The sequence below is a fragment of the Zootoca vivipara genome, chromosome 2 (assembly GCF_965207765.1).
Source record: "Zootoca vivipara chromosome 2, rZooViv2.hap1.1, whole genome shotgun sequence".
NCBI classification, from domain to species: Eukaryota; Metazoa; Chordata; class Lepidosauria; order Squamata; family Lacertidae; genus Zootoca; species Zootoca vivipara.
In genome coordinates, this window is record NC_142584.1 from 78,608,525 (window position 1) to 78,627,255 (window position 18,731).

Sequence of the window (18,731 nt, forward strand, 5' to 3'; positions counted from 1 at the left end):
GGCGCCCTCCCCAATCATCACCAGTGCTGTTTTGAGTTTCTGATCCATAGGAGCCAACTCCTAGGGGCCGAGGTAACTTCAGCACCCGCACGAAAACAATTGAGGGGTCAGGGCCTCCCAAAGTTGATGAGCATTGTCACAGAAATGTTGTGTGCGCTGTGTCATTTATGTGTTCAATTATGTGGGGCAGTGCTTATCTGCCCCTATTTTAATCAAGCTGGCACCCCTGTCCTGATCCATAGTGTCTCCTGGGTTTTGAGGTGCTGATACAGTTCCTTGGCAAGGAGGGGGGGGGAGCACGGATGCATCTCCTTACCAAGGGCGCAAGAGATGAGGGGAGGTCTCCGATACAGCTCCTTGCAAAGGGTGCAAGGGAGCCTAGGTATGCTTCTGTTGAAGACCTGCAGGCTATCCAGTGCCATGCCCTTGCCCTAACAGTTTAATGATAGCCTTCAAAAACATTCCTCTCGTGGAACATAATTGAGCAGCATTTTGCAAAAGGAACTTTATTGCAGGCTGCTCACCAGGGGCGACAACTTGAATATATTATTGGGGGGGGGGATAAGTAAGCCCTGTCCCGCATAATTCGATCACAAGAGGCATGCACACCATTTGAATGGCAATGGCCAGTGCCGGATTTACGTATAAGCTCAACAAGCTATAGTTTAGGGCCCCACTCTCTTCGGCCCCCCCAAAAAAATTTACAGGAAAAAATACCTGGATGTACATTTCCAAAATATAAGATAAAAAACAAATGAAATAAAACCTACATACAGCAACAGTATTTTGTGTTGTGTAGGCTCCTATTATGTAAATAATAATAATAATAATAGTAATATTTTATTTATACCCCACCCTCCCCAGTCAAAACCGGGCTCAGGGCATCTGACACCAATAAAATCACAATAAGACGTTAAAGAAAGAAAAACAATTATTTAAAATACGGGTTAAAATACATTTTAAATTTTAAAATGCAGCCTCATTTTAAAGTAGCCCAAATCACAACCATAAGGGAGGAAGTAAGCCTGCTAGCCTGTTCCCTAAAGTATCACTGGTTTGCTCATTTCTATCTATAGGGTGCCTACATCAGGGGTCCCCAGACTTACCGTGCGGCGGGCCGGTGCCCGCCGCGCCGACTACGCGGCGGGCCGGTGCCCGCCGCGCCGACTACGCGGCGGGCCGGAGGGCAGGGGAGTGCGCGCACAGCGGGCCGGAGGGCGGGGGAGTGCGCGCCCGTGCGCATGTGCACACGCACACGGGCGGGGAAAAAATCGCCGAAAATCGCTTGTGTGCATGCGTATGGGCCTCCCCCGACCCGGAAGTGCACCAGATATGACCTCTTCCGGGTCGGGAGAGGCCCATACGCATGCGCACAAAGGATTTTCGGCGATTTTTTGCCGATTTTTTAGATCGTCGCTGCGCCGTGTGCCGTGAGAGCGGGCGGCGGCAGCGGGCGGCGGGGGTCGTCGCGGGCCGGATTGGAAGGCCGATTGGGCTGCATCCGGCCCGGGGGCCGTAGTTTGGGGACCCCTGGCCTACATTCTGCATGGGATGGTTGTAACGATTACTTTGATAAACGATTACTTTGATATTTTGTTATGTGCAAATGGCTTTAGATACCTACAGTATTAGGTCCATCAATTACCATATAGCATACATTCAACACAAAAAACAGCGACAATTTTTTGTTGTTACAGGTAGGTAGCCGTGTTGGTCTGAGTCGAAGCAAAATAAAAAAATTCCTTCAGTAGCACCTTAAAGACCAACTAAGTTTATATTTTGGTATGAGCTTTCGTGTGCATGCACACTTCTTTTTTGTTGACAAAGGACAGCAGGAGCAACTGCAACAAGCTTGCACGTGGAAACAAATAATCTTGGTCGCTTGGTTTTCATGAACTCGGGGCCTCGAGCCCTGCAGGGAGGTGGGAGAGAAGGCTGCTGCCGGAGGCGCAGTAGTGCTGGCTACTGGCTGCCTTGAAGCAACTACGGTAGTTGCTGGCTAACGGGAGGCCGGTGAGGGGCGGGGGCGAGGGGAGGCAAGTTATAAATGGCGGGAAGGCGGCCAGGAAGGGAAGCCAGCAGGCGAACAAGGAGGCGCAGACGGGGAAGAGCATGAACGCGGCCGTGTGGCTGTTGCTGAGCGCGGGGCTGAACTTAGGCAGCTCTGGGGGAGAAGCTCGGCCGGTAAGCGGGGCTCCAAAGCCCCTTTATTCTTTCTCCGCCATGCGCTGCGGGTTGCAGCTGCTGCCTTCCGCGCGTGAGGCATCTCGGGGAAGCCTGCAGCGCAGCCCCTGCCGGGTTTCTGCTGCCTGTACTAACTTAGCTCTTGTCTACCCAAGGTTGCAACCTATTTTTTGAAAAGGTAGCACAGGGATGGGGGCGAAATGTTCGCGTCGTGCTGCTGAGAGCGGAGATCGTGCGAATCCCTCCGCACCTAATTGTTAGCAGTAACAGTAATGCGGTAAAGTTAAACGTAAAAAGGTAAAGGACCCCTGGACGGCTAAGTCCAGTCAAAGGCGTCTATGGGGTGCGGCGCTCACTGCGAAGGATGCTTTCAGACAGTTCAGGCTACTGGTCCAACTAGCATTGCTTGCAGCGGGAAGGGCGCTTGGGGTTTCTTGTTAGTCCAGAGTTTTTACCTGACCGACCTGGCGGGAACTAAACCTGGGACCTCATCCTCTGCACTCTTGAATGCAGACACGGGGATGTGTGTAAACATCGCTGTGCATTTTTGTGCCCTGCCGTTTTGTGCTGCTGTCTCATTCCGATACCGATTGGTTTTTTGGGGGGGTTGTGGTTTTTATTTAAAGGTTTTACTTGTACCTTTAACTTTAAATGTTTTATAATCCATCCAAATGTTTGTAATCCATCCACTATTTGATGATGGACAGACTGTAAATGCAAGGAATAAATTAAACAATTTCTCATAAAAATAATAATTAGGAATGAAATATACAGCTGAAATGTTTTAAATAGATGCATAGTCAACTAAAAGTTTAGCTGGTTAGGTTATCGGATTTCTTTTTAAAAATGTAATACAAGATCAGTAATCCCTGCATTTAAACTCTGTAGGAAGGACAATGTAGGACTTTCTGATGTGAAGGTGAGTGCCACTCTATGTCAAAAAAAGCATTGAGTCCAGCTAGATAGAAATCCCAAAAGGGGCAGATTTCTCCCTAGAATCACTGTGGCTAGTGATACTGGGCCCCAAAAGTAGTTTAGTATTGGGAGATCTTGAGATGAAGATTGAATGCTGAGCGTGTCAGTACTTATTTTCAAAATCCTTGGATTTATTAAATCCTACTTTACCCCTGAAGTGCACTTTTCCATTGTATCCCAGGACAGACGGATGCCAACACACTTTGGTTGTGATCATTGTTTGCTAAATACTGTACATTTTTTTAATCCCAGTAGTGAAGGCTTTGTAGGAGGGGTGATTGTTAGTTTAATAAAATCCACATTTCCATGTGAAATTCATGCCTCTATACTGGATTTTTATTTTATTAGGACAGAGTAGCATTTTGGGGTTTTTTCTTCTTCTCTACTTTTCAGTGACTGCTTCCAGACTTTGGAACTCCCTCCCTGTAGATGTTAAACTGGCTCACTCCTTGTTCTTTTTCTGGATGCTGAAGATTTCTTGTTCTGACAGATTTATGGGAACTGACTGTTTTTTAATGAAATGGGTGGTGCCGTGCTGTTTTAATTACAGTATATCAATGTTTAATTGCTTTTTAATTGTTTTCCCTTATGTTTTTAACTGCTCTTATTTTTATCTGTAAACCGTGGCAGGGAATAATAATAAAAAATTAATAATACTAATACTACTAATAATAATAATTCTTCTCATTTTCTTTTAATCCTGACTTTCTTTTTATTACAGTCCATTGAGTGTTACGAAGAAAATGGTATGTATAAATAAAACATGTATTTTAAGATTTTAATTTATCAGTGCAATCCTATTGTATGTTGGGTATTGCTGCAAGATTTAACCTATAGATCAATTGGTTATGGCCAATTTTGATCAATCAAATCAAAATTGCAAGTTAAGAATGTACATCAGGTTTTTTAAAAACTTTTTTTATTTCCGCAACAAATATTGAAAAACAAAATACATCTTTTCATCAGTGAGTGGTAACTTCTGTGTATTAGATTATGACTGAGTTTTTTTCCTTTAGCCTCTTAAAAATAATCCTTAGTTTTAATTGTGATTAAAGGGCAGGTGATTAATGAATCACAGGGGTGTAATAGATGGAGTGCTGGACCCTAATCTATCTGATTATCTGTCAGGGATGGAGGAAAAAAGGATAATGAATTGAGTGGAGGGGAGCACTGTTAGGGTCTGTAATTAAAATCCAAGCATATCAACTTAACATTTGAAATAAATGTATCAGAATTGGATCATGTGTACAGTTTAGGGATTCTTGGTTTTTTATGTAAGGAGATCATTCAAATGCTGGGGAAAAAATCAAATAGAGGAAGTTCAGTCCCTACCCTAGTCAACAGTTGACAAGGATTCAGGCCCTGCTTCTGGTGACAATGCATGTTAGAATGGTGATTGGAAAATGTGTTGCTGTTAACCAGACCCAACAAAACTGCATCCCTATGGAAGATTTTCAGCATTTGTTGTTGTTGTTTAGTTGTTTAGTCGTGTCCGACTCTTTGTGACCCCATGGACCATAGCACGCCAGGCACTCCTGTCTTCCACTGCCTCCCGCAGTTTGGTCAAACTCATGTTCGTAGCTTCGAGAACACTGTCCAACCATCTCGTCCTCTGTCGTCCCCTTCTCCTAGTGCCCTCCATCTTTCCCAACATCAGGGTCTTTTCCTGGGAGTCTTCTCTTCTCATGAGGTGGCCAAAGTATTGGAGCCTCAGCTTCACGATCTGTCCTTCCAGTGAGCACTCAGGGCTGATTTCCTTAAGAATGGATAGGTTTGATCTTCTTGCAGTCCATGGGACTCTCAAGAGTCTCCTCCAGCACCATAATTCAAACATCAATTCTTCGGCGATCAACCTTCTTTATGGTCCAGCTCTCACTTCCATACATCACTACTGGGAAAACCATAGCTTTAACTATACAGACCTTTGTCAGCAAGGTGATGTCTCTGCTTTTTAAGATGCTGTCTAGGTTTGTCATTGCTTTTCTCCCAAGAAGCAGGTGTCTTTTAATTTCGTGACTGCTGTCACCATCTGCAGTGATCAAGGAGCCCAAGAAAGTAAAATCTCTCACTGCCTCCATTTCTTCCCCTTCTATTTGCCAGGAGGTGATGGGACCAGTGGCCATTATCTTGGTTTTTTTGATGTTGAGCTTCAGACCATATTTTGTGCTCTCCTCTTTCACCCTCATTAAAAGGTTCTTTAATTCCTCCTCACTTTCTGCCATCAAGGTTGTGTCATCTGCATATCTGAGGTTGTTGATATTTCTTCTGGCAATCTTAAGTCCAGCCTTTCGCATGATGAATTCTGCATATAAGTTAAATAAGCAGGGAGACAATATACAACCTTGTCGTACTCCTTTCCCAATTTTGAACCAATCAGCTATTCCATATCCAGTTCTAACTGTAGCTTCTTGTCCCACATAGAGATTTCTCAGGAGACAGATGAGGTGATCAGGCACTCCCATTTCTTTAAGAACTTGCCATAGTTTGCTGTGGTCGACACAGTCAAAGGCTTTTGCATTGTCAATGAAGCAGAAGTAGATGTGTTTCAGCATTCATACTGACTTAAAGAAGCTGAGAGTTCTCTAAAAACCTAGAGGAGAAACTAATTTAGGGGCCTTTTGGCAGAGTTACATTTTATATGTGTTAGACACAAGCCATTTCCTACCCAACCACCTCAATTGTCTGACACACACAACTCTCGGAGAACAACTTATCAGCTGCAATTATGCAATATTTCCATTCAACCTGATCTTGGTTTGTGCTGTTTCCTGGAATGAATGAAGTGGCATTTCATCCCTTGTTGTTCCCAAACAGAATAATTACGCTTTAGTGTTCTTTTCCACCACTGCATAGAATTTTATGCTCTGAAAGAATTTGCCTTCTGTTTGCTAATGTGAATGCTTTAATAAATATATCAATGGGAGGTTTAGAAGAACTTCTTGACACATGAGAAGCAATTAAAAATTAAAGTTCTGCATCCAAGCAGAGCTGGGCAAAATTACAAATATATATAAATAGCTTAATTTAATTAAAATCTTACTAATTAAAGTTAAATTTAAGTAATGGTCATATTGTGAAGCATTTCTTTATTTTTTACTGTGTTGTCATACAGCCAGAGGGCACTTATGGAAAGGGTGAAGGGCCACTAAAACTGATTGATATCATTTGTAGTAAATTATGTCATTGTAGAGTTGGAGGGTATCCCAAGGGTCATTTAGTCCAACCCCCTGCAGTGCTAAAGAAAGTGCTAAAGAAAGCTAAAGAAACCCAGACAGATGGCCACCCAGCATCCATTGAAAGAGACAATCATAGCATTTAACAATGTTATCTGTTGAATTGGAAGGCACTACACATACATGGTTGCATAGTAGTAATGATGGAGTTATTGGTACCCTCACTTTCCTATTATTCAGTTCAGATCATTGTGTCATGGTTTAAAATTCCAGAATTTAACTAGAAAGCCTGCTCTGGAAGCCAGTGAACCCACCAAATTCTCGTAAGCACCTACAGTGTCATATCCAGCACAGAAAAGCACTGAAAACAGCTGAACAGAGTAGTGATTTGGCACTTTATGTATTCATATTGTTTCATTCACTGCTTTTATCATTATTCCTGCCACTTATTCCTAGATTTGTGTGTGGGGGGTAAATCCATAAGAAAAGGTAGTAGCCAGCTTTTGTTTTGCTTACTCACCTGAATTTTACCTCCAACGGCCATTAGCTGGAAAATAATATGATAATAATCCATGTTTTGATATGTCTTTTTCTGGGTCCTGGGCATTACTATGAAGCCTGCAAGCTAAGTAATACTAACTATCAGGGCTTTTGCGCTCCAGGCGAGACCACCTTCTGGCGCCGCAACCCCCCCCCCCCAATTTCCTGGAGTTGTTGACCTTTTTAGAAAAAATAAAAGTGGAATAAATAATAAAATGAAAATAGAAAAAGTAGAAAAAATAAAAATAAAAATAAAATAAAAAAGTAAAAGGAGAGTTCCTTGGTTGTTGGTGAGGGGAAGGGGTAAAAAGCAGTCTCTTTACCTTGTCAGCTTGCGGCCTTCCCTGTTTCTGGCGCAGTCTTCCCCTGCTTCCTCTGGAGCCCTAGCTGCTGGAGGGGTAGGCCTGGCCAGAAGGGGTGCGGAACTCAGCGGCTTCAGGCAGCTCTCTGGAGGCGCGTGGGCGGCTCTGGAGAGCGGCCTGAAGGAGGAGGAAACCCCAGGCTCGCGCTCCCCATGCGCCTCCGGAGCTTCGCGCGGGGAGTGCGAGCCTGGGGCCGCCTCCACTGCGCCTCTCAGCTGTTGAGCGGCTTCAGGCCGCTCTCCAGAGGCACGAGGGGAGCGCGAGCCTGGGGCCGCCTCACCCGCCTCTCAGGCTGTTCAGCGCGCCTCCAGATACCGGCCTTAAGCAGCTCAACAGCTGAGAGGCGCAGTGGAGGCGACCCCAGGCAGTACCGGGCAGCGGCAGGCAGGCTGGCCAGCGCCCCCTCCATTTTGGCGCCCTAGGCAGCCTAGTTCGCCTCAATGGACGTGCCGGCCCTGCTAACTATTAAAGATTCTTGACCACTGTCTGGAGATAGCAGTGTTTATTTTAAAATAGGTTTAGGTTGCACTGATCTCTGATTCTTTGTCTTTCCAAGGGCCTTCTATTGAGCTGCTGAAGCACCACCAATTTGGACCATCAGATATTTCTGGCCTCGATGCAAATATCATTGAGAGGCAGGGAAAGTGCAACTTTAATATAACCTGGATCCTTGGTGCAAACGGTACGTCTCGTAGGTAGTGCAATAGAATGATTATGAAACTCATACTTTATAAACTCTTATTTATTTATAAAATACAGGCCATCTTTTTTTAGTGTTGTTTTTAGTCGTTTAGTTGTGTCTGACTCTTCTAGTCCCCATGGACCAGAGCACGCCAGGCACTCCTGTCTTCTACTGCTTCCCACAGTTTGGTCAAACTCATGTTCGTAGCTTCGAGAACACTGTCCAACCATCTCGTCCTCTGTTATCCCCTTTTCCTTGTCTTCTCATGAGATGGCCAAAGTATTGGAGCCTCAGCTTCAGGATCTGTCCTTCCAGTGAGCACTCAGGGCTGATTTCCTTCAGAATGGATAGTGTAGCCCACACCAAATCTTGCACTCAAGTTTGAAGTGTAACAGATGTTTACATACATCACGAGTACCAATCCATTCTGCTTTGATTTGGCCTTTTCAGCTCTGACGTCTGCTAGCAATAGAACCAGTTTGGTTGTATTTCAGTTTGGTGGGGAGGAGGAATATTCAGAATAAGGTTGTTTCCACTTACATAAATGCAGTGCAACAAAAGAAAATCCGTAGTGTGCTTTAAGAGCTTCTGCGATTGGTGCTTTCTTTGCATTCCTAATCACACAGCAATTTCACCATCACCTATCACTTAGGGACATAAGAAGCTGCCTTTTACTGAGTCAGACCATTGGGTCCACCTAGCCCAGTACTGTCCACGCTGGCAGTGGGTCTCCTGGTTTTCAGGTGGGACTTTCCCTACCTGGAGATAACAGGGATTGAGCCTAGGACCTTGTGATGCAAGACAGGTGGTGTACCACTGAGCCACAGCCTTTCCCCTAAAATGGGGAGTACGATCAAACCTCGGTTGTTAAACGTAATCCATTCCGGAAGCCTGTTCGGCCTGTGAAATGTTCGACCATCGAGGCATGGCTTCCGATTGCTTGCAGGAGCTTTCTGCACTCAGGCGGAAGCTGCGTCAGATGTTTGACTTCCGAAAAACCTTCGAAAACTGGAGCATTTACTTCTGGGTTTTTGGCGTTTGGGAGCCAAAACGTTCCAAAACGGAGGCATTCAGGATCCAAGGTTTGACTGTAAATGTATGCCTGGCGTGTTCACTTAATTATTTAACTGTAAACCTGTGTGGGAAAACCCAGTAAAACTGATCAGATATGTGAGAAATAATCACACATACAGTACGAAAACAAGAGAAGGATTGACCACAACAAGGTCACTTTCCCCATGCCTTGTTTTGCATAATACTGATTTAATTATTTATCTTAGATTAATGCTTTGGTGTGGGTGGGTGTCGAAATTTTAAACTCGCACCCCATTTCCTTATTTCCCTGCTCTCTTCCTCCTCGGTTCCCTGGCATCTAGCTGATAAGCACATACAAAAATACTTTTATGTCCTTTGTGAACACACCACTGGCATACACGTTTACCACCATTTAAAGCATACAGATACATGTGGTAGAAACTGGAACAAAACATAATGGTGGGCAGATATGCCACTCTGTAAAGCAGCCTTCTGTGAATTTGGAGAGGCACTAACTGTATATTTACTTAGAGCAGGGGTTGGAATGTTGGCTGGACCATAACTCCCATCATCCTTGACTATTGCCCATGCTGGGCTGAAACTGATGATAGTTGGGAGGCAAACAATATCTAAAGAGCCAGTTCCCCACCCCTGATTTAGGACATTAATATATACTTGTTTGCTATAACCAGAATTTGCATAATGGTTCCTGAGATTAAGAAGGAGGTTTTTATCTGTTTGGAGACAACTGGGTGCCACTTTGAATCTTTCAAAACTGCAGTGATTTTAATTGCTGATTTCAAAACCTCAGATTTTTTTTTTGGGGGGGGAGCAATGCCTAGTAAAAAGCTAGTATTTCTACAACACTTCAAAAACAAATAAGATAATGCAAGATTTGTTCTCTTTCCAGCCGGCATTAAATTCCTGAATGCCTCCAAGATATGTTTGCAGAAGGAAGGAAGTCGAAGCTGTATTAGATGTGATTACACAGAAAGGTTTCCATCCCAAACCATGCTCAGTGGTGAGAAAGTAAGAAAATGATTTTGTTCTGTGCTGCTGTGGGGCAATGGGGAAGAATGTGAATTAAATTTATTTTATCTAAGGATTTACAGCCAGAAAGCTAGATAAGAGGCCGCAAACCCATATGGTTATGGAACAGGCAGAGAATCAAACACTGCAAACTTTTACAAGATTGCAGGAATGAAAGAAGCTTGAAGGCTATTGCAGTATAACTCCCTTCACTGAAACACAGGCTCTTAACACATTTTAGCAAATCTGTCCATTCATTGTTAGCCATACTCCTGGTAGTCTCATTTAAATCAATGGACTTAAGCCTTCTGTGAGTATGACTTAGTTCATGGGTAGGCAACCTAAGGCCCGGGGGCTGGATCTGGCCCTGTCACCTTCTCAATCTGGCCCATGGACGGCCCAGGAACCAGCGTCTTTTTACATGAGTAGAATGTGTCCTTTTATTTAAAATGCGTCTCTGGGTTATTTGTGGGGCATAGGAATTCATTCATTTCCCCGCCCCGCTCCGAAATAGTCTGGCCCCCCACAAGGTCTGAAGGACAGTGGACCAGCCCCCTGCTGAAAAAGTTTGCTGACCCCTGACTTAGTTGGTTATCATCCATTTATCTGTTTTGTACTTAAAAGTTCAGCCAAACCCCCCCACCCCTCAACAAAACATGTGGCTGATGCTACTGTGGCTTATATTTTAAATTTTTACTTTTGGTTTGTTAGTGTTGACGATCCACCGACTTACTGGTCTGGAGGAACAACAACAACATACATGCCAAGGTTACTTTGTAGAGGCTAGCTTGGAATCTGACTTTATTTTTATTTATTTATTTAATTATTTATAAAAAAAAAGGGTGGAGTACAATAATCGTGGGGTTGTCCAAATATGTCATTGGCCTACTGCATAGGATAGGTCACACTTTGGATTTTGTGATTTTGTTAAAGCTGGAAGATTGTGTTTTGTTGTGGATGTTTTTTCTTTGATTCCCATCCTCCTTGCAGCAGCTTTATCCCACTGTAGGAAGGAGGTGGGGAGGATAAGAATAGTCTACCAATGAATACTGATGTATCCAGATATATTCCTGGGAACCCTTTGGAAGCTTCTGGTTGACATAACTGGTGCTCTTGTTTGTTATATCCTGATCAGTCTGTTGGATGCAGAAATGAGTTCGGCCAATTGTAAGCCAGACCAGAAACTGGCATCATGTATTGTAAGGCAGCAAAATCTCATTCTGAAAAGTGTATGTATATGTGTATGAATTGTGTTTTTATCAGTTCTAAGTAGCAGCTTGCCTTTTTTTTTTACAATATCAAGATGGCCAAAGCATCTTTTTCTAATTTAAGCAACCAGTCTTCTGCCCCTGTAATTTTGGTATTTTCCCATCCAGGTGAGATGAAATTTGCAGGAGTTTAACTTTGGCGTTCAGACCGATAAGGAAAATGGTCCTCATTTTATAAAATAAAAGTGTGCATCCTTATACGCTTAAGTACTCTGCTGTTTGTGACTGCTGATTGTTGCATCCTGAATCCTTGATTAAATGGCGTACAGTCTTACCTGATCTATCCCTTCATTTCGGCACAAGACATTTCAAACATGCTGGAACCATTCCAATAATTGCTAATGTACTTATGAATGAATAAGTAACTGGGGGTATGCACCCAAACTAAGCTTTGGGCTCCCCAAAATCATACCTTGACACAATCAAGTGACCATCTCCTATTGAGATGCTCAAACATATTGCCCATCCTGATGCTTCATTTTAGCTCCAGTTGCACTAAGCCTTCCTATAAGCACACTACCAGGAGAATGTCTGGTTCGTTACTTCATTTGGGTACATTGTCACTTGTGGAAAATTGAGAAAGAAAGCTGCATTCAATTTTGTTCTGCTTATGTTCTAGCATCTTCATCTTTTGTTCCAAAAATATGCTCAAATATCAATATAATATGATCTTCAAACTTGTCTTATTTCAGTGGCAGTTCTACTATACTGGATTCCCAGTAGATGAAAATAATGAATACCACATTGAAGTTTTCAACCTACCGCCACCAAATCCACATGAAGATCATCCTAAAAAACACATAAAACGAGTTTCTCCAGGTAATTGAACAAATGTGGTCTTAAACATTTTCACATGAAAATACCTGCTGTAAGTTTAGTTTGATGGGCTTTTCAGTCTATCTTCACATTAAACGAACAGCTATTAAAAGGAGAACCATAAACTGCTTTCAGTTTATTCAAATCATAATATTTTCATTCATGATTATATGTGTGTGTGTGTATTGCACACACACCCCTTTGAAAAAGTAACGAGTTGGCGTTGGATCCAGAGAAGTTTTCTCTGACGCAGGAAGCTTTTCTGGCTCCAACGCAATGTGTAAATGCAACCAACATGGATGCATAATAAATACATCAATTATCCAATTTATGAGATCAGACAAGGCATCCTGCTAATTATCCATGTGATGGCAAACCCAGCTGTGTAATGTGTAAAATGATCCTTTCTCTGGCATTTTAAAGTATTTTGTTAGCTAAAATGAGCCTGACCATTGAAATATATTCATTTTGAGCTTGGAAGACTGAAACATTTTAAAAGGAAAGGAAAATAGGAAACTGCCTTATACCAAACAGAAGACTGGGCCATCTAGTGCCGTGCTCTCTATGTTAACTGGCAGCAGCTCAGCAGTTTCAAACAAGAGCCTTACCCAGCCCTGCTTAGAGATGCCAGGAGCTTGAATTGGCGCTTCTGCAAAATAAGTCCTTGCTACTTAGCTACAGTGCTTCCCCCTTATCACTACTACACACAACCTTAAACAGAGTGATATGAGAATTCTGTTTCTGACAAAGCTCATCGAGCTACAAAGCAATCGTAAGATACTTCTGCAGTGTTTGTAAAAGCTACTGCAGTTGCCACGATGGGATTCCTTAATATATGTTTTCCAGGTGAACCAACAGTTTAGTAGTTGGCATTCAGGTTCCATTCTCAAGATTTTGTGCAAATGAGATTCTTCAGTTAATATGCTGTATCTTGATATAAAAAGTTTGCCCAGCTTCTAATTATAAAAACTCTTTATTTAAATTCAGGTTGTAAAGACCGCGTGTTAAAATACTGTAAATCTTGCATAGAGAAAGGTAAGTGCATACTATTCATTTGTGATGTTGGAAAGTATTTTCATTCCAAATAAAAATTGGGTTTCAAATAATGGGTTGTATCCAACGAAGACGTCTTGTTCAGGCAAGGGAAGAGAGCAATTTAACCTGGTGGTTACCGGAGCGTCAATTACAGTAGTTAGGGTATCCCTGGGATACAATATGTGGAAAGCAGAATGCAGTAGGAGGAGTGGGAGGAGTGGCTCAGGGCTATTTGATAATTATTCAAAACAGGTGCTTCCCACCTATCCACCCCAATATCTCGGCAAGGTGGTTGGCAGTCTGAAGTAAAGCGCTTGAAACATCAGTGCTACAGTACATCAGTTCTTTAACTGAATAATTTTTGTATGCTTAGTGCTGAGTAAGTATGGTGCCTTAGCAGCAATTGTGCGCCTGCTTTTTACAGCTGAGTAGCCATTATGTCATCTTTCAGATGCTGTGCTACAGGCTTCCCTCATCCCTGATCATTGGCCATGATAGCTGGGGCTCCATGGGAGTTGGGTGTCCAACAACAGAGGAAGGCCACCACCATGTAGGAACCCTACTTTAAGGACTTCCAAAATTTCAATAGAAATTATTTTGACATGAGGTTTTAACACATTTCTCTATTTCACAGGAAGCTTATGGGACCCAAATATAACGGTATGCCACAAGAAGTCAGAAGTGGTAGTGAACTTTACAGCAAGTCGCTTTTGTTTCAAATATGTAATCCGCCTTCATGAACCATCAGGTGATCTGTATGATCATATTGTGGCTACCAAGGTACATTTTTCATTTTAAGATAGGCGAAGTGTAAATTACTGCTTTTAGGAAACATAGTCAAGAATTTTACAAAAAAGAAGAAGAATCATCATCAATGGGCTTCTATACAGATATATATTTGGTTTTTTGAAGCTGTATGTAATAATTAGGCATATAATTTTTGTCTTGTTTTTCTTTGGCTTAGGAGAATGATACTAGAATTTCTGAAAAAATATTGTTGACTGATCAAAGCAACAAAACCTTTAAAGAGGTAAAATCTAACTTCAACTTAAAAGGAAAAAACAAATCTATTGTGAGTTCTAGACACTGTTTCTAATTATAATTTAGCATGTGCTTTCTCATGCTTTCTCATGGGGACCCAGGTGGCGCTGTTGTTAAACCACTGAGCCTAGGGCTTGCTGATCAGAAGGTCGGCGGTTTGAATCCCTGTGACGGGGTGAGCTCCCGTTGCTTGGTCCCAGCTCCTGCCAACCTAGCAGTTCAAAAGCACATCAAAATGCAAGTAGATAAATAGGAACCGCTACAGCGGGAAGGTAAACGGTGTTTCCATGTGCTGCTCTGGTTTGCCAGAAGCGGCTTTGTCATGCTGGCCACATGACCTGGAAGCTATACGCCGGCTCCCTTGGCCAATAATGCGAGATGAGCGCGCAGCCCCAGAGTCGGTCACGACTGGACCTAATGGTCAGGGGTCCCTTTACCTTTACCCTTCTCATATTACTGCTTAAATATAACAAAACGTGTTTTCAGACCTTTTTCCACATTAAAGGGCTAACTGTACGTTATACACAAATACATTTTTGTCTAAAAGAGACCCAATCCCATTTTTTAATATTTTGAAACAATGCTTTTGGAGAGGGGATTTAGGATTCAAACTACCTTTGGCATTTGTCATGCAATCCCCTGCTAGTGGTGACAGAGAATCCTAGGGAAACCCCCCCCCCCCAGCACAGTTCAGATGTTAGGACTACTGTGACCAATATCATCTTATACAGTTGAAGCAAGTCCCACTGAATATAATGTGACTGACTTCTGAGTAAACATGTATAGGATTATACTGTGCTAAGACTTTTTGTGTCAACTTTTAAAAAGAAAACAAACATTTCAAGGAAATACTGGGTTATATCTAAAGGTCCCCTTCCTCAGCTGGAAGATTACTTTAGTCAGAGGGTCAGAGCCTTTGGATACAGTCCTTAGTTTCAGATTTGAATTTTATTTTATGTACAGTACTACAATAAGAAACTGGAGGGGCCAATCAGGGATACAAGATTGTTAAGAAAAATAAAAAGAATATTTATGTGAGCACATAATTTAGCTACATTGTGGGTTTATTTTAAATCTTCCAGCTAATTCCTCGTTTTCCAGTGTGCGAAGGTCGTTGCCCAAGACACTCAGAGCATCAGGAGCAGTGTACTAAAGAACTTCCAGATGGTTAGCTGAAACCTGCTGAATTTCACTTCAGTGTATGCAACAGTAAGCTAGACTGGTGTAGTGGTTGGCCTTTATCAGAAGGATGAAAGAGGCAGAGGGGGAATATGAAGGAAAAGTTGGAATAGATGAAGCAGTGGAAGAAAGAGGGACTTGTTTTTTTAACCTTGGCCAAATCTCTCTCTCTCCAGTGATCTTCCCCTCAAATGTATCTCTCTTAGGGGAAATTATCAGTTCCTGCCTCTAATAAGCCTTGGGAGCATTGCTTCCACAGTTTACTTTCTAACTTTTCTTAGTGATATCCAACTGAGTTACTTTTTTAAAAAGTCAGCATCCTTGGGTATAAAATCATACTTTTTAAGAGCTTTCATAGATATAGAAAAGCCAGATTTAGCTTTTTTTATATACTGTACTAGGCCTTTGCTTTGCAAGGTTATTCACAACTGGTTTCTTATGCAACTGACAATTCCTTTTCTCTTCTAGTCTCAACAGATTTGGTAGGCAATTACATAATTATTTGTTGCCTACTTGCTTCCTTATTTCTGGTAGTGTGCATGGTTGCTGCTCTACTGCATTACAAGAGGAAGTATGGTAAGTTTTTGTCTTTCCTCAGAGAAAGCCATAAGGCTTTTTTTTTTTAAAAAAAAGAAACACTTGGTTTCCTGAGACACAATCACTCTCACACATGCTGATTTTTCTCCACTAAAATAATACCGTATGCACATGTGAACTATGTGTGAAGGACGATGTATGTGTTTTTGTTTTGCTGTGACTACACGGGTTGCAAAGCTGGTGTACTTCTGAAAACAGAGGGAGAGACAAAGTGAGTGTATATGAGAGGACAAATTTTCTTGCTTGGACAGAGCCTTCTCTTCTTTCTTGGCATCTTCCCTCAAGGGGAGGGTAGAAGGGAAAGCTGGTTGAGTTTTATGTGTTGACCTCTTTTGCCATCATTCCCTTGTATCCAGTACAGAGGGAAATAGGAGATTAAAACATTTGGGAAAAGTAACTCGACTTTCAGCAGCATGGCTCTCCAACCTCTGTTTAAATTGTTCCGCCAATAAAACAACCAACGGCATTGAAAGGTGGAATATTAATTGCATTATATTCACCACAGTATTGCATTCATATTTGAATATCTACTTTGGATCATGTTAGCTTTAAAGTCATTGTACAAGTTTTAGAACCAGGCATACACAACTTGTAACCCACTAAGTTAGCTGTAAGTGATCCTATGTGTATTGTAGCCTGGCAGGTATTTCACAACTAGCTTTTTCCAGCCCAGTGCTATTCAGGTAACAAAGCCAGGTTTATTGAAAGTAGCAAAGTGAGATTCATTGCGACTTACTCTTTAATATGAGAGTACAGTTAGGATTTCACTGTAGGGCAATGGAACTCAATTCTGAGTTGATATGCATAGGACTGCAATGCATGTCTGGCACTTGTTGGCAAATGTTGTAGCAAATATTTGGGAGACTCAGGGATGAAAAAGTTCTGTATCTTCACAAAAAGGGGGATTAGGATTTAGAAAACAATGAATTCCCAAACTTATGTAATATATATTGTTTGAGGCATGGCAGACAATAATATGTTATCAACTACTAGCTTCCATTTTTTCTATAAAAAGCAGGAGCATGTTGGATGATGTAGCTTTCTCTTATCCTTGCTATTCTGTTATTAATAGTTATGTATTTGGTGTAGTTTCTATATGAATGTTTAGTATTTTGTATATATTAGACAAGTGTATTTTAAAACAAATCTTTCTGCTTTGCAAGTTCAGGTAAACAAATGCTATTTTTAAAGGCACTTAACAATGAACTTTGCTTGCTCCAAAAAGGTTGTATTTAACAGTTTGTGGGTTTTACTTTTGTTAACAGGTACAGGCAGAAACTGGGCTCTTGCTCCAATAATGCAACACATACCTGCTACAGTCCTTGTTGTATATTCCCAAGAAGTATGTTTTCAGCATACTGTCCTTGCTTTTGCTGAATTTCTACATGAATGCTGTCAAAGTAATGTCATTATAGATGCATGGCAAAAACTGAGAATTGCTGAAATGGGACCAGTACAGTGGCTTGCAACCCAGAAAGAAATTGCTGATAAAATTATTTTTCTCAGTCCAAATAGTGCAAACCCTGCATGTGATTCTACTTGCAGAACTGTAGACAGCCACAGTGGGAACTCTGAATGTATGTTCAAGTTTGCATTTAACCTTTTTTGCAGTGACTGGAAAAACCAGTCTTCTCTCCATAAATACATGGTGGTTTCTTTCAGTGAAAAGAATCCAACTAACAGTCTCCCAAGTCCTTTGAATATTTGTCCAAAGTATGTCCTAATGAAGGATATTGACTCCTTTTGTAGAAACCTCTCAGAGCCCAAAGTATAGTGAAGGTACAAAGTTAAAATGCATATGGAGCCTTAAGGCAAAACTTAAATTACAAGTATAGGACTAAAACAAACGTATAGAACCTCAGAATCTGTCTTTGAATAGGGTATCTTTCTCTCCTAAAAATGAGTTAATTCTGTATATCAGTAATTTCTGCACACCTCATGCTTAAGGATGACTTATAGGGCAAGTGGCTCCGTGGCAAGAAGAGCGGATACAAACACATTCTAAAACAATTCATGCGGTGTTCTACTTATGGAGTACATAAAATTAAGAACTAATAACTTTGTAAACAGTATTGGAAGTGTTCGCTTGTTGGACTTGTAGCATCATAAAACTTAAATACCTTTTATCTTGTCAGATCTATCTTTGATTTTAATATTTGCATTCTGCTTTTCCAGTGATATAGAGCTCAAAGCAGCACACAATAACAAGCATATAAAGAAGAACATTACAATTACTATAATCAGTGCTTTTCTTCTAGGGGAAAAAAGGTGCCGGTACTGTACTGCATACCTTTGAGTCAGAAAAAAAAATCACCTCACTTAGTTCAGATGGTGCAGAAGACTCCAGTGGTCCTCAAGGCTACATCCTAAAAAAAAGTTATTGACCTTGGAATTTATGTTTTTTTAAAAAATTATTGAAACACTTGGAAACACTCCCCTGTTGCCCCCTCAGGGCTTTGGAGTCAAAGATGCAGCTCCCTAGGCAGAAACAATTGGTTCTTTCCAAATCTACCTGCTTCGTGCCGGGAGTGTGGGGAGAGGGGAACAGGGAATTCCCCCAGCCCTCAGGACTTCATCTCTTTCTGAGGGAGAAGGTGCCAAACATCCTCCACAGAAGCTGTCCTGGAACCCTTTAGTGCCTCCACTTCTCGAGCTCATCCTATTTTGCTTCTGAAGCAGATGTGTCCAAATGTTCCACAGAATAAAATTCTGGAACTTTTAATTTCCTCACCAGCTAGCTCAGCTTGTTCCTGCTTCTGGGAGACAGGGAGTGTGACATAAGTTGCAAGGAAATTCCCTCAAACTTTATTAACTG

At 41.8% G+C, this 18,731-nt stretch overlaps 1 protein-coding gene across 1 annotated transcript; it reads left to right on the forward strand.

Annotated features, from left to right (window-relative positions):
- Positions 1–1,806: 1,806 nt before the first annotated feature.
- IL17RB (interleukin 17 receptor B) lies at positions 1,807–18,042 on the forward strand. The gene is made up of 11 exons (XM_035106340.3): positions 1,807–2,184; positions 3,881–3,905; positions 7,791–7,916; positions 9,862–9,980; positions 11,941–12,067; positions 13,052–13,099; positions 13,734–13,879; positions 14,064–14,129; positions 15,223–15,307; positions 15,788–15,895; positions 17,182–18,042. Exons 1-11 carry the CDS (start codon positions 2,113–2,115, stop codon positions 17,688–17,690), a joined length of 1,431 nt encoding a protein of 476 aa, XP_034962231.3. The 5' UTR covers positions 1,807–2,112; the 3' UTR covers positions 17,691–18,042.
- Positions 18,043–18,731: the final 689 nt, after the last annotated feature.

Bases quoted from the DNA above. Each gene is read 5' to 3' on its own strand.
- IL17RB (XM_035106340.3), top strand. From the start codon at position 2,113: ATGAACGCGGCCGTGTGGCTGTTGCTGAGCGCGGGGCTGAACTTAGGC. The intron at 9,981-11,940 runs GTAAGAAAATGA...GTCTTATTTCAG, and splicing joins CCATGCTCAGTGGTGAGAAA to TGGCAGTTCTACTATACTGG. The intron at 14,130-15,222 runs GTAAAATCTAAC...TAAATCTTCCAG, and splicing joins GCAACAAAACCTTTAAAGAG to CTAATTCCTCGTTTTCCAGT.